A 15,902-nucleotide genomic window follows, 5' to 3' on the forward strand; every position below is an offset into this window, starting at 1 on the left:
TTATTTTGGGTTTTGCTCGTTACATGTATCTGTGAACCCAGAAAAACAGTTTTGTGGAATTTAACTTCTGTAATGCTAGGAGTTAAGAAAATTGATGAACAACTCATTACATATAAAACAGGTTAAACTTACAAAAACAGGTATTGGAAAACTTTCACTCAATTTTGTAAAGGTGTAAATATTTTCAAGTAAACCATTATTCAGCTAGTGTGTATGTCTGTTTCCCTAGTGGAAAAGCTTATGTACTGCTTCATGGCTGTACAAATTTATACACACTGAAAAAACAATGAATTCTATTTTAAGTTTTTTGGGAGGATTAAAAGCTGAATTTCTGTGGTTTGATTATAGTATAAATATCTCATTCTAAAACCTGAGTTATAGGTTCAAGAAAGAAGTTGGTATATAGCACTTCACTTTATTTCAGAGGAGTTAAGATTTCATTCAAATCTATTCCTGGGTCCCAAAGACTGGGAAGAGTTTGGTTTCTGTCTTCTTTTTACTGATCTTCTCTAACCAGACTTCTTGATTTCCCTTATAGAGGAAGTACTCAAAAAACATATTTTGCAAAGGTAAAATTGAAGGAATGTTATTGAAAATGTTTGTAAACATACTGCCTACTACTAAACCATACCATTAACATTTTATTAACTTGCATTATTTGTAACTTTTAAAAGATACTTTTTAGACAACATTAGTTAATATTTTAGTTCACATTTTACAAAAACAAAAATCTGAGATTATTGCCTAATGTTATAAAGGTTTGCAAATAGAGCAGGGCTACTCATCCTTTAATAATGCATATGAATTGACCGGGCTTCTTATTCAAATCCAGATTCTAATCCGTGGGTTCAGGTTGGGACCTGTGATCCTGCATTTCTAACAGGCTCTCAGGTGATGGTGATATTTGGTATGTGGACCACACTTGGGGTAGGCGACAACACAGAACACGGTAAAAGGGAGTCGTCTTGTTATTTCAACAATGTTGCCCTCTGCTTCTCAATGATAAGAGCCTTTTAGCTGTGTGTCATGTATGGTTACTACCTCAGAAGTACTAGTTTGTTCTTAGTGTTTGATGTTAATGCTTTGCTAGACCACAGCATTCATAATTAATCCGAAAATTACCTGGATTCCTTTTAAAGTAGATTTGTAGGTTTTTTTTATAAGTTTTCTTATGGGGGGAGGTAGGGAAGGTGAATGTAGTATATATGATATGGAAGTGGATTAATTTAAATTTGCTTTGTAGATATTTATATAGAGATTGTCTAATTAAAATACAGAGTAATACAAAGGCATACTTGTAGTACTTTATTTCCTCTAACATTCAACTTTTCGTATATTTATAACCTATCATATCTTTATATAATTTATGTTGCTAAACTATAACTTAGATATTTTAGTTTCTGATCTTTGACTTCTTTTTATTTCATGGACTTGTTGATTTGCCTTTCAAAAATTTATTAATCTTCCTCTGCTGAAATTAATTTGATATTTGCATGCTTTTGAAAGACTTTAAAGAGCTATTCCAAGTAATTGTGGAGGTTATAAAATATATAAAAATTTTAAAAATTTATATTTCCAGTTTCTGTGAAAATTTGAATCCCTGTTTTCTGCAGAGTATTTTGTTACTCATCTGCTATTATTTATTTGCTGTTTGAACAAAATAATTACATATACTCTTGTTGCATTTTATCAGCAGCTGTTTGTTTCATGCCCTAAGTTTTAGTCTTGAGCGTGAACCTAAAACACAAACACCAAACAATTATAAGTCAAGTTAATAGGAATAAGACATTCATTTAGAAGGACTAGATAAGTTATTTTAAGCTTTGGAGGCCACAAGTGGTATCTGTTGCAATTTTTTTTCTTATAACCCTTTAAAAATGCAAAAATAATTCTTAGCTGTGGCCAGTACAAGAAATAGGCTATGGCTGCATTTGGCTTGCGGGCTGTAGTGTGCTGATCCCTGATTCTCTGGGGAACTGTATTGTTTGATTAGATGCTAGAAGTTAGGTCAGACTTTTGACTTGAAATTTACAGGCTAACATTAGTAATTTTAAAATAAAACTTACATATTCTGTGAAAGGGAAATAGGAGTTTTACTCTAGTACTTTTTAAGACAGGATTGCAGACTGTGTATCTTATGAAATAAATTACTTTGTAATTTAAAAAGCCCATCATATAGGCTAGAATATAATGAATTCTATATATTTTTTTTACAAGATTTTCGTCTACATCTGAAAGGCCAGCGTAATTTTTATTTTCTGCTAGTATGCTTTATGTGGTCCCTATGTTCCTAGTATATAAATACTGCTACCCCTAGTTCACATTTATCTGGGTAGTTTAGTAATTGCCAGATTTTTCTGGCCTCATTGGGCAGTAGATGCAGTGTTGGCAAAGACTGTTGAAACCAAAACATTGACACCATGGTAATCAGATGTGTGTTTTCCAGTCTGCTAAAATCAGAATTGGGGAGTATTCAGTAAAGTGGATGATAGAAGCAGAATTCTTAGCATATCTGCTACTCCTGATTCAGCTTTTTTGCTTTCTGGAGGTCTCAATTTGAGTATAACGGGAAAATTAGTTTTACAAACTTAAAAATGTTGAGTGATTAATTTCTGGCTTTTGTTGTTAATTTCTAGATACTTAAAATTAGTTGTGAGAAGACCTCCATTAAAGAAAACTTTTGACCAAATTGTCTTAAAGCAAACCAAATAAGGAACTCCTTATGTGGCATATTTCTCTTTAATAGTTTGTAGTTGAGTTTGTGTACATGAGATAAATATCTTGAACTTTAACTTTTTACAAGTTAAAAATAAAACAGTTACTGAGCACCTGCTGTGCTCCATGCATAACCTCCTATGTAGTGGTTTTGCTGCATTTCAGTAGTACCTGAGATGGACTATAGTTTAGCAAGGTTTCTTGAAAAATAAGCAATACAGAATTGTTTTTTAGGATACATCTAGTTTCTCCCATGCCTGTCCACCAATAAAACTAGTAGTCTTGCATCTGTCTATACTGAGAGTACTTGAAGTGTTATTTCCTTGAAAGTGTTTGCAAGAATTTTTGCTGATAATAAGCCACTCAGCAGGAACTTGTGTAAAATGAAATCGCTCAGTGAAAGCATTATAGGCACCAGGATATAGAGTGATCCTGTGTGTTGACAGTTCCACTTCTGGTGTGGAATACACTTATTTCCTTAATCTCACAGGTGTGTTTTCAGATAATAGCTGAGCTGAAGTTATTGTCAAATCTCTTGATTTAAGAAAAATTATACATATTGTACACTCTGTTTTACATAAATATTTTCAGTTCTGAAAGTTTAGTAAGTATGTGTGGCAATGAGCCATATTTTTAAGAATAAATCATTGGGTGCCAGTTAAGAGCTTATAGCAGCTAGCCACAGTGGATATTGGACATCTGATTCAGCTACACTTTGTCTTTAAAAATTAGCTACACATTTTGGGGTATGAAACCAGTGTTCTTTGCTAGTGCCAGTGGTTTAAGGTACACACAAGGATAAATAATGTTCTCTTGATGTCAGTATGATTCTAAGGCATATTATTAAGAAATGAGAAGTAATTTAAGTCTGAGAAAATAACTGACTCTTTAAAATTTAATATAATTTTGTATTAGTAAAAATAAAAAGTGAACAGAGTCACTCTGGAATAACTATTTCTCACTATTAATAATCTTAGCCACTGAGGCCCTAATACTGAATTCTTGGTGGTGGGTAGAAATCTCTTCTTTTTAATTATTGGCCTCCAGTTCTCTCTCTGCATTGCTGGAAACAAAAATCATATATCCTGTACTGGTGATGGGAATGTGCACACTTGAAAAGTAAGACACGTTCAAAATGATTTTAGAAATAAGTTACAATCAAAACTTGCTTCTGTTAAATTAGTAGGAGACCAAAACCCTGTCCCCTACCCTCCCCAGCATTTTTTTTTACTACTTTTCTATTGACTTTGTAACTTTTTTTAAACAGAAGTAAAAGTTTATTCTTAAAAAATATGAGCTTTTACCTGGTTTGTTTTATTTTTATGTGTATATGTCTATATTTTAATTTCTTGCATTGATTTTTGAACTCGAAGAGAATCATTTATGAAAATATCTTAAATGCCAGCTCATACTTTACAGTTTACATATTTTACAAGTCATTTTAATGCCTTCAGTTATTTATCTTATTTAATGAGAATTTCTAATAGATAATTTTTAAGGACTTAAAAAGTAAAAATATACCCTCTTGAGAATGATAAATATAAAATTTTTAAAAATTTGTATACAGGCACAAGTGGCTATCTAATTTATAAAGTACCAACATATTTAATAATTTCAGAAAACAGTTGGAGATTTTTATTTTGTAGTTGACTTAGCTAGCTAGTTGAGTAAATTGATTCCACTTAAAAAGAGATGCAAATTTTCTTGGGCTGTAATGATTTTTGTATTAGATAGCTGAATAGAAATATGTCACTGCCTGGGATAAATAACTTGAGATGTACATTTTAATATATAAACAGCAAATTTAAATGCCTCTTTCTTAACAAAACTTAATCTTATCCATTTTAAAGTTTTACTTTAAAGGTAAATTATTGAACTCTACCGAAGCAGTGCTTAATATATATTCTTGTGATTTATAAAAATTAATATACCCTAAAGAATTGAGGTGTCTTTTTTTTTCCTTAACTAGTATAGGCAATGAATGTGTGATAACTTCTGCATGCAGAAATTAAGCCTTAGTTGTTGGTTTACTTCAGTTAATATTTAAATGGCCAATTCTTTGTGTGTGATTGAACTTAAAACTATAAATCATATTTTTGATATGTATTAGCTTTCTAGGTACTGGGTTCATTTTGTCACATTTGGTTCATAGAAAGACTGATGTTACCAATCCCAGAGAGTTCAAATAGGCCAATCCCCCTTAGTGAGTAATTTTTAAAGTAAAAACAGATTAAGCTTAAAATTAAATGTGTAGTAAAATATACCAGTCTTTCTAAGTACTTCATTTTCTTTTAGAATAATAAACACAAATACTAATCTTTTAAGTTAATTTGCACTGCATGGGGATTAGTATTTGTGTATATCTTTTAGATGTAAGCTTCAACTCTGGTGGTATGTTTTTCTAGATAAACTAGGAGTACAGTTAACTGAATACTCTGTCCCCTTTGGCTACTGCTTACTTTTCTGGACTGGAAAAGACATTAAAAACTTTGTTGGCCTCCATATGGCCATACATGATTTGTTGTCATAGCTTTATCACTGTAGCCTTAAGCAGAAATCCCTTTTGTCCCTGTAGAGTATTTAAATTAGAATGGAAGGTATGAAACCAATATAATTGGATAGTGCTCTAAAAATTATTTTTAAGACTTCTTTCTAATAAGGAAACAAACTGCACTGTTACTATTCTGTGTGTGTACTTTAAACAATTTGTGATGTTTTCATATTATGGTATATGGCCCTCATGTAGCATTTTTATTTAAATAATGTAGCTACAAAAGTCCCAATCTCCGATCCACTTGTGGACCCTAGAAATGGTCTGGACAGTGTTTTAATTGAAGATAGAACTCAAGATTCCAGTCCCTTGACCCAACTTTATTTTGAGGTGTGTGTGTGTGTGTGTGTGTGTGTGTGTGTGTGTGTGTGTGTTTAAATATCTCTTCTGTACCATTTTTCTCCTTCCTCACATAGGGCAGGGGTGAGAGAGGCAGGGATGCTTGTTTTTCCTAAGTTAAATAATTTAAATCTAACTTCAGTTTAAGCTTTGATTAATTCCATGACTAGCAAACTATAACAATTATATTAGTTGATACACAAATACTAATATAGGTCCTAGGTTTTTCCTGATCTCCCCTAATAACTAATTTAAATTGTTTTAAAAAATTCAAATTCCATTACAAAACAAAAATGATTTTAAAGAACAAACCAGGATTCAAGCCCATATTTTAAAACTGCATCCCCACTTTTTTTTAAAATAATCTGATGTCTGTTTTAAAAAGAAATTCTCAAGTAAAGGTCATAATTTCAAACTTCTTGCACAAGGCTGTCCCAGTAAATTACAATTACCAATGAAACAGACTTTAAAGAAGTTGTGTTTTACAATGCAGAGAGTGGAGGATGCTTTTTATACATTGGTGAGAGAGATCCGACAGTACAGATTGAAAAAAATCAACAAAGAAGAAAAGACTCCTGGCTGTGTGAAAATTAAAAAATGCATTGTAATGTAATCTGGTAAGTTCGGCATATTAATTTTGGCAGAAACCAGATGTCTTTCAGAGGTAACAAAGTAGCAACCACTTTAGAACTACCTAGGGTGTGGGGTTCGGATTGGCAGCATTGAAAGATAAGAAATTGGTAGTTTGTTTCCATCATTACTACACTTATTTTTAATCTAATGTGTATTAATTATAATTGATGTAGTTTTGATAGCTGTATACTACATTTGTCATTGGGTCTAGAGAGGAAGAAAAAAAAAGAAACTGTAAAGAGTAGTAAGGTAGAGTGGCCCAGAAGGTGGGGAAGGGCCCACTCTTACAGTGTATTCTTTCTTTTGGACATTCTGCAAGCAAATACTTGTTCTGCCTGTGTTCTCTAACTTGGTGGCAGCACCATCACTGTTTTACCCAAGTAAGAAACCTGGGTAAAGTCTTGGGATGACTCTTATATTCCTCTTTTGCACCCCCATTTGGAGGCAGCCACAATTTCATTTGATGTTACATTCCAACTTTTATCACATCATTAGTTCAGGCCCCTATCATTTCTTGGTGGGACTGTTATAACTTATTTGGTTTACCTGTTCCTGCCTTTATTCACGGTGTATTCAGAGATACACTTAAAAGAAATGTCATTGTCTTTTCTTTAAGTCCAGTCACTGACTTCCTGTTACGTATGGAATAAAATCTCTAACTTCATAGCAGTTTATACATATATGTCTGTAACATCTTCCTACCCCTCTAACCTTCGGCCTTATTCCTAAAAACTCCTTGCCTGAAGGGTTTTTTGTTTGTTTTGTCCTATGTAAAAAAAATACCATGTTATTCCTTTCCTTTCCTTGAGTCTTGGCTGTTGCTCTTGTTTGGAATGCCCGTATCCTTATCCATAGTCATATTAATTAGCTAACACTTTTTTCATGATTCTCTACTATCCAAGAATCTTTATAGCCTTAAATGGGCATAATATCCAATATACTGTTCTTAACTGTTACACGCTTGCATGTTAAATTGAAATAACCTCTTTTATGTCTGATTCCCAAACAGTAGAATCTTAGCCAGAATCATGTATTTTTAATCTTTGCGGGACCATAATTTAACAACGTTAAGTTATGTATATACATATTTACGTATACATTAGCTGCCCATTTGGATTTACTGAGTGGAATTTCTCAGTTTCCTTTCTAAACCAGCCCATATTAAATTTGGTCTCGGGGCGCCTGGGTGGCGCAGTCGGTTAAGCGTCCGACTTCAGCCAGGTCACGATCTCGCGGTCCGGGAGTTCGAGCCCCGCGTCAGGCTCTGGGCTGATGGCTCAGAGCCTGGAGCCTGTTTCTGATTCTGTGTCTCCCTCTCTCTCTGCCCCTCCCCCGTTCATGCTCTGTCTCTCTCTGTCCCAAAAATAAATAAACGTTGAAAAAAAAAAAAATTAAAAAAAAAAAAATTTGGTCTCGATCAAAAAATATTTCACTCAGTAGTTTTTATTATATTGATTTGAGTTCTAAAATAGTGTATCTCCCAAAAGCATAAAATGTACATTTGAATAATAGACTCAGTCCCAAAAGACACATGGTACACTAATCTGCTAAACTCAGAAGAAATAAAGCATGACTGGCATTAATTTTTATTGAGATTTATGAACTCTTAATATTCTTTGAGTATCATTGTATAGAGCAATATCTTAATTTAGAAATTGTGGCAAAATTTAACATTGCAATGCAATTTGAAAACTTTTTTTTAAAGTAGAGCTATTTAGAATAAAGTAAGTTTTACACTTTAATTTTTATTTAAAACAAAGATGGAGGCATATACTTTTCCAAGATTTCTAATTTGTGACTCTGTAGTGTAAATGTCAAATAATTAGTGGGCATGATGAATTGAATCCTTGCTTTTTTCAGTGGGCGTGGATATCATTTTATTTAAAGGTGTACTTGGTAATACTTAAAATTTTAAATAAAAATATTTTTACAAAATTAATTTGACAGTAATAAATATATACAAATTTGTTTTTCTCAGTCCTAAAACGAATGGGTTTATTTTTGAGACAGAGAGAGACAGATCATGAATGGTGGGAGGGTCAGAGAGAGAGGGAGACACAGAATCAGAAGCAGGCTCCAGGTTCTGAGCTATCAGCACAGAGCCCGATGCAGGGCTCGAACTCACAGACTGCAAGATCAGGACCTGAGCCAAAGTCGGACGCTTAACTGACTGAGCCACCCAGGTGCCCCTAAAATGGATGGGTTTAAACAAAATTACTGGGATAATTTTTTGTCTTTATATATGTGTGTATAAAAATGACTAGTTCCCATATGGAAAAAAGGAATTCAGTGTCCATTTTGATTAATTGTAACCTTTCCTTAATCATTGCAATTATTCAATTTTAATAAGTTACATAAGAGTTCAGTATTAAGAAAGAGTGCAGTATTAACCTAAACTATTTGTCAAAATCTTAGAAGATGGTAATGTTATCACATTCTGTTTTCATTGTCCCCTAAATACTTGAGTATTGTTTTTTAACTTAGAATGTGTCTTCTCTATATCCATCTCATAGTTTTTCATTTTATCTGCTTCACTGTTTTAGTACCATTGACATTTTTCTTCATTGTAAAAGTAGTTGAAATGGAGTAGGCTACATAAGCATATGTGATAAAAGGGAATTTGTGAAGGGTAGGGGAGTTGGATTAGATCCTCTTTTAAGATTCCATACCATTCATAACCATTTATGATTATAAATTAGTCAAGGGTTGGTGAATTATAAAATAATGGTTCTTTATTACATCGTTGGAAGCTTTTGCATTTTGTGTGTTAAGAAGGTTAGCATAAAGATTTACATATATTAAGCCTTGATTGTATTGCTGATAAGTTATATTTTATCACTTTTCCTCTCCTTTGGGTGAAGGAAAAGCATATGTTGTGCCAGTAATGAATGATTTCAGAAAGTGGGGAACATCATTGAGTGCAATTTAGGGGTTTTATTGGAGACTTTTTCCCCTGGACTTTTCATCGCTGTTCATGTGATAATTCTGGTGGGTTTTTTTTTTTTTTTTTAATTTTGTTTATTTTCATTTTTGAGTGGGGAAGAGGGGCAGAGGGAGAGAGAATCTAAAGCAGGCTCCACACTCAGCATGGAGCTGAACGTGGGGCTCAGTCCCACTCTTGAGCTGAAATCAAGAGTTGGTAGCTCAACACACTAAGCCATTTAGGTGCCAAATAATTCTGGTTTTCATCCTATAACTACTTATTTAAACCTTCACCAAGCCTCTCATTCCTGCTCTGTGTTTACTTTTTTTTTTTTTAAGTTTATTTATTTATTTTGAGAGAAAGTGTATGTGTGGGAGGGGCAGAGAGAGAGAGGGAGAGAGAGAATCCCAAGCAGGCTCCACACTGTCAGCACAGAGCCCTATGCAGGGCTCAATCCCACAAACTGTGAGATCATAACCTGAGCCAAAATTGAGAGTCAGACACCCAACTGACCAAGCCACCCAGGTGCCCCTGTGTTTACTTCTTCAAAAATATAATATTTTTCTTTTAGATCTGTTATGAAAATTAGTTAAGTGTAACTTAAATGAAAATGCCCTGAATTAATTTTACTATTTTGAAATATTAATTGTAGAAGATTTTTGTAGTGTAGTAAAGGAGAAATCATATCGCTGATAAATTTTTAAAGTTTAAATTTATTTTCAAGAAATAAATAACTTATATGAATGTGTTTATATGAATATTCAACAGAAGTGGTTAAAATGAATAAAAATTCAGTTTTCATTATATTTAAAGTGTCTTGATTTATATAACTTTATTTGCTGAGTATTTGTTCCTAGGACTCCCTCTAGTGTCTCTGAAAGCATCAGTAGGTTAGCAGCTTTTTAAAAAGAATTACTACTCACAGATTTTAAAGTACATAGAGGATCATACTTTTTTATTTTTTAATTTTGCTTTTATATTTAGCTTGTTTTTTAATGGGGTCATAACAGGAATTGATTTCTATAATTGTGTAATTTCAGTATTGCAGGGTTAAAATCTACCACTTTGAGAGTGCCATTTTTCACTTTATGAATTATTAGGTTGAAAATTATTCTACTTGAAATCACTTTCAGCCATTATTTATTTATATACCTTGCTTTGATCAGGAATAGATTTACCAAAATGACTAAATGGAAATTTCTTTGAAGATACAGCATTTGGCTTTATATGGCAAACTTTTGAATATGTAATATATTAATTAAACAGAAAGTAAAACAATAATAAATAAAAGAGAATTTCCTCCAAATTGATAACTATACCACCGTTTAAGTGATTGAGCTCATTTCTCTACAAGTCAGAGGTATTACATGTTTCAAAGTATTGTGTCTTATCTTTGGGGTCAATTCAAATTTCTTTTTTATATGTTAAGTATATGAATTGAAACTAATGCCTTAATATATATTATTTTCAAAACTGTAAGTATATTTGAATACTGTTTATTTCTTGGGGATTATTTAAATCTAACGGATTTAAGTAAGTATTGAACCCAGAGCTCAAATATTGTTGCTGTCAGTATTTATGAAAGTGGTACATAGTTGCATGTCTTATATCTAACATGTAGAAACTCAGAGATAATTAAGTGTAAATGCATTTTCACACACATAAAAACACATGCAGAAATGCACTGGGATTTGGTGACAGAAGTGTGTCAATATGAAAAAATAAGTAGCAAAGTAAGTTCTGGGAAAAAGGTACTTGTTCAGCTTATGTAAGATTCTGTACCACTGCTTTTCTTTGCCTTTTGTGAAAATCAGTGTTCCTATTTATAATGCTGACGAAATACTCATGAAGAAAACATTTAAGAATCCTAAAAGTCTTAAAAAAAAAAAAAATCCTAAAAGTCTTTGTCTAAAGAGAAATGTAAAGTGTCCTTATTCTTTCTCAGTATTAATGTCTCCAGTAGTAGTATATCCTTTCTGTTATCTCTATACCTCAATCCATCATATATATTCACATTTTAATATTTGTTATGTGTTTCAGGGTGTTGACGATGCCTTCTATACATTAGTTCGAGAAATTCGAAAACATAAAGAAAAGATGAGCAAAGATGGTAAAAAGAAGAAAAAGAAGTCAAAGACAAAGTGTATAATTATGTAAATACAATTTGTACTTTTTTCTTAAGGCATACTTAAGTAAAAGTGGTAATTTTTGTACATTACACTAAATTATTAGCATTTGTTTTAGCATTACCTAATTTTCTGCTCCATCCAAACTGTTAGCTTTTATCTTGAATGCTTATTTTAAATGACAGTGGAAACTTTTTTTCCTCTAAGTGCCAGTATTCCCTGAGTTTTGGTTTTTGAACTAGCAATGCCTGTGAAAAAGAAACTGAATACCTGAGATTTCTGTCTTGGGGTTTTTGGTGCATGCAGTTGATTACTTCCTATTTTTCTTACCAATTGTGAACTTTGGTGTGAAACAAATTAATGAAACTTTCGAATCATCCCTATTCTGTGTTTCATGTAGTCACATACATGGATTAATTACTAATTATAACTTCAGTTGAGATTTCATGATTCGTTTTACTGAAACATTGAGGGAACATGAATTTATGGGCTTCTTGTAGATTCATCTTGTAGGTATTAATGTCCTATAGTTTCAGTCACCCTTAATGAATGTAAAGTTACACTGTTCATAAAGGTTTCTCCATCTTTTCACTGCTGTTTGTCATAGTCACGCTCCCCAAAATATTATATTTTTTCTATAAAAAGGGAAAAAAAGGAAAAAAATACAAGGCAATGGAAAATATTAAAAGGCATTTACTTTCTGTATTAGATAAATTCCTATAATACTCTGAATAGCTTTTCCTGTTAAGGCAGACCCAGTATGTGATGAGGATTATAGCAACCATTTTGGGGCTATATTTACATGCTACTAAATTTTTGTAATAATTGAAAAAATTTTAACATGTATAAAAAATTCCCATAGGAATTAAATATAGTCTCCCTGTGTCAGATTGCTCTTTCTTAGCATAACTTTAAATCTTTTGTTGAACTTCAGTCTTAGAAAATAGTTTTAATTTTGGTAGTGACATTAAAGATTATTTGGGCCAGTTAGCTTTAGTAGATGTTAAAGAGACCAAGACTGCAAGGCCAGGCCTTGTGTGAACCTTTGAGCTTCATTAAGAGTTTCATGGTATGGACTGCATCCCTGTGGCCTCCCAGTGTGCTCATGCATTGGGTGGTCAAAAGTAGGGACTAGCAGAGTTTGGATAAGTTACATTCTCACTATGTGGTGGTCCTCTGACAGATCAGGAACATCACTTTTAAAAAAACCAACAGAACTTTTTAAAAAACATTATTTTAAATGAGATTTTGGGGTTGGGGGTGGCAAGACTTTAATTTTTTTTAAACAATGAAGTGAAAAAGTTTCAAAATCTCTAGTATTGGCTAGTTCTCAACACTGGCTAAAGTAACATTTCATAAACACTTTACAAGTATGGTCCATATTTAAGAATATATAATGCTTAAAAAATAAACTAATAACATGATTCTTTCAATGCGTTTAAGATGTATTTTTAAGTATCTGAAGTAAGGTGGTGTGTTGAGGTGAAAATATCACTGGGCTAGGAGGAAGGTGACTTAGATTCTAGTTACGTGTCTTTTACAATTCAATTTTGGGCAAATCACTTACTATCCATTTCTTCTATGTTAAAAGAAGTCATCTCAGAGGCTATATCTAGCATTACAGCTATGTGATTTACATTCAGTTTACATAAGGAATACCTATTTGTCAATCTCAGCACAATCTGTAACTTTTTACCTGTGTTATCTTCAGTGCCAGTCTTAGGCAAAGTTGTGCAAGAGGTGAAGTTTATTTTTGAGTATCTGCTCTCCAGTATCAGTATCAGTACTCCCCCACATTAGTGTCATCTTGCCTGCCTACCCTTCTACATGCCCCATGACTTGATGCTTTCCTTTTAATACTTTTGATTCCTCTAACCTCAAGATTTATTGCTGCTTTGGATATCTCTGTGAAGGCTTCCCATCAAGTCACATTAGTCAGGCCTAACATAATCTGACAGATACTATAGTGAGATGGACCTAATAGCTAATTTTTAGATGGTAGCTATATAGCAATTTAACTTTGATCCTTTTGAACATCATCTCTTTGCTACCCGGTCCATTAGTGACTAAGTAGGAATTTTCATACCTGCTATGAATAGACAGAACCCTATCCAGTGGAAGAATTTGATAAAGGTAGTACTGAAAGATGTCCTTAGATAATCTAAAATTAGGACTAGCCCTGGTAACAGTGATACATTCCATTATTTTGATAAGCAAAATCTTACAATGAAAAATACCTTAAAATTTAATTCACAAGGCTTACTTTTTAGCAGAATTCATTTATTCAACAACTATTTGAGTGCCTACTAGATGCCAGGTACTGCACAAGGCACTGGGGATATTACAATATCCCCCAAAAAGGGACATGATCCCTATCCTTAAGTAGTGCTGATATTTTAGAGTGTTCTGTAATATCTTAGTGAGGCATTTGGCACATGACCCAGAGATAACATAATGCATATTTTAGTTTCGCAAAGAAGGGATATGGTCTCTAAGGTTTCTTCCAGTTCTAAAATAATTGTTTTGCTCTGATTCCAGTAAAGCTGTTTAATCAAGCTACTTTACATAAATCACTTTACTTCATTATTTTAAAGGAGTAAACTTGACTATATATTGTTTTTTATTTGGGATAATTATGTGATTCTCTTGGGACAACTTATAGTACATATTAAATCATATGTCAGATAATAACATTAAAATTCCCAAGTGTGTATTATTCTAGTTGGTCTCTTTGTATAATAATTAAAATAGACTTAAAATTAAATAATTGAATTTAAAAATAGTTTTATTTATCTGGGTATGAATAAACAGATGCTTGAGCTAATTCACAGAAAAAGAAATTTCTGTGTAAAAATCAGTCCAGTTTCTGAAATGCTGTGCTAAATTACAGGTTTATGGAACATTATCTAGATAGGGTGTTAAGACTTTATAGTACTTCCTCTTGTTTCTACACAAGAGAAAGAAATGGCCATATTTCAGGAATTGCAGTGCTTAACTGAGGGATTTTTAGGACTCTTGAATTTTTTGATGTAGCTGGGCAACTTTTTTTAGGCAGTGGTAATTATCCTTTATTATGTGAATTTTGAATGGTTTGACACAAGGTTTGTTTTTGTAGGGATTTTAAAAGGGGAGCCATAATTCTAGAAATAAATTTATGTAATTATTACGGCCTTAAAGATAAAAATCCTTGTTGAAGTTGAAAAAAGTTGCTAAATTACATAGTCTTAGAACATTAACATGTTTGTGGAAGAACGTAGCAGAAGTATGTAGTATAATTTCAGTGAATATTTCCAATTAGGAATTCTAGGCTCTATTTTAACTGAGTCACACTGCATAGGAATTTAGAACCTAACTTCTAGGTTATCAAAATCTTTGCCACCATTGCACAATTTTGTCCTAATATATAGAAACTTTGTGAGGCATGTTCAGTTGCAGTTTGCACAAGTTCATCTCATTTGTATTCCGGTGATTTTTTTTTTTCTTCTAACCATTTTCTTCTAAACGATATATATACACATTCAGTTTTTCTGGTAGGCAATAAAAACTGTCATTTCCATTGTCAAAAAATAATAATTTCTTGGTAACTCTGTATTAATGGTTTTAAAAAAAAATCAGTTACTTTAAAACTGAATTTATATTTAATAATTTCTGTTAGTATTGGGTAGCATGAAATCTGCATTGAGAAATTGAACAGCATACAACTGGTAGTTGTAAATTCCTTCAGAAAATGAAAATTATTTCTTTCTTAAGATACATTTACATGAGTTCTTGAAGAATAGTCATAACTAGGTTAGTAATTGTTTTCGTTTAATAGTTTTAAGTGCCTGTTTGGGATGATGATAGGCAATTTATATGAATTTAGGAAAAAACAGTTTTCACTTGCAGAAATGTCAATTACAGAGGGTCCCCCTCCCCATAGAGCTAAATGGGTTATGTAATGTTTTATCCAAAAGTTTCCAATTCCACTGTCTTGTGTTTTCATGTTGAAAATACTTTTGCATTTTTCCTTTGAGTGCCAATTTCTTACTAGTACTATTTCTTAATGTAACATGTTTACCTGGAATGTATTTTAACTATTTTTGTATAGTGTAAACTGAAACATGCACATTTTGTACATTGTGCTTTTTTTTTGTGGGACATATGCAGTGTGATCCAGTTGTTTTCCATCATTTGGTTGCGCTGACCTAGGAATGTTGGTCATATCAAACATTAAATTTAAAAATGACCACTCTTTTAATTAAAATTAACTTTTAAATGTTTATAGGAGTATGTGCTGTGACGTGATCTGAAATTTGTAATATTTTTGTCATGAACTGTACTGCTCCTAATTATTGTAATGTAATAAAAATAGTTATGGTGACTACGACAGTGTGTACTTCTTGATGGAATTTGAGTGTACTTCTTGATAGAATTTGAAACATTTGCCCCACAGTTGATACAGAACAGTAATATTAGTGAATATTAGTGAATCTTTTGCAGCTTATCAGTTAAGTATAGTCTTTGTGAAAGGTGTTGTGAACATTATGTAAAGGTTTAAGTGTTTACTTAAAACCGTGCTAGATTTAGGTCCATTATCATGTTAATTCATTGAGAAGTAGATGCAGAACAGATCTAC

General features: G+C 32.4%; 1 protein-coding gene across 4 annotated transcripts in view; it reads left to right on the top strand.

Annotated features, from left to right (window-relative positions):
• The window catches only part of KRAS (KRas proto-oncogene, GTPase), a 40,475-nt gene extending 24,825 nt beyond the window's left edge, over positions 1-15,650 (top strand). For 2 of the 4 annotated variants that reach the window (XM_086713837.1, XM_086713835.1), the window contains exons 5-6: positions 6,099-6,222; positions 11,202-11,348. In XM_086713837.1, coding sequence (XP_086569963.1) covers positions 6,099-6,218 — 120 coding nt within the window. In that variant the 3' untranslated portion in view covers positions 6,219-6,222; positions 11,202-11,348. Of the gene's footprint in view, positions 1-6,098; positions 6,223-6,303; positions 6,305-11,201 lie in introns of all 4 variants that reach the window. The other 2 variants (XM_086713838.1, XM_086713836.1) reach the window with 2 other exon arrangements.
• Positions 15,651-15,902: the final 252 nt, after the last annotated feature.

Source organism: Puma concolor, chromosome B4 (genome assembly GCF_028749965.1).
Source record: "Puma concolor isolate L17-30 chromosome B4, mPumCon1.1.hap2, whole genome shotgun sequence".
NCBI classification, from domain to species: domain Eukaryota; kingdom Metazoa; phylum Chordata; class Mammalia; order Carnivora; family Felidae; genus Puma; species Puma concolor.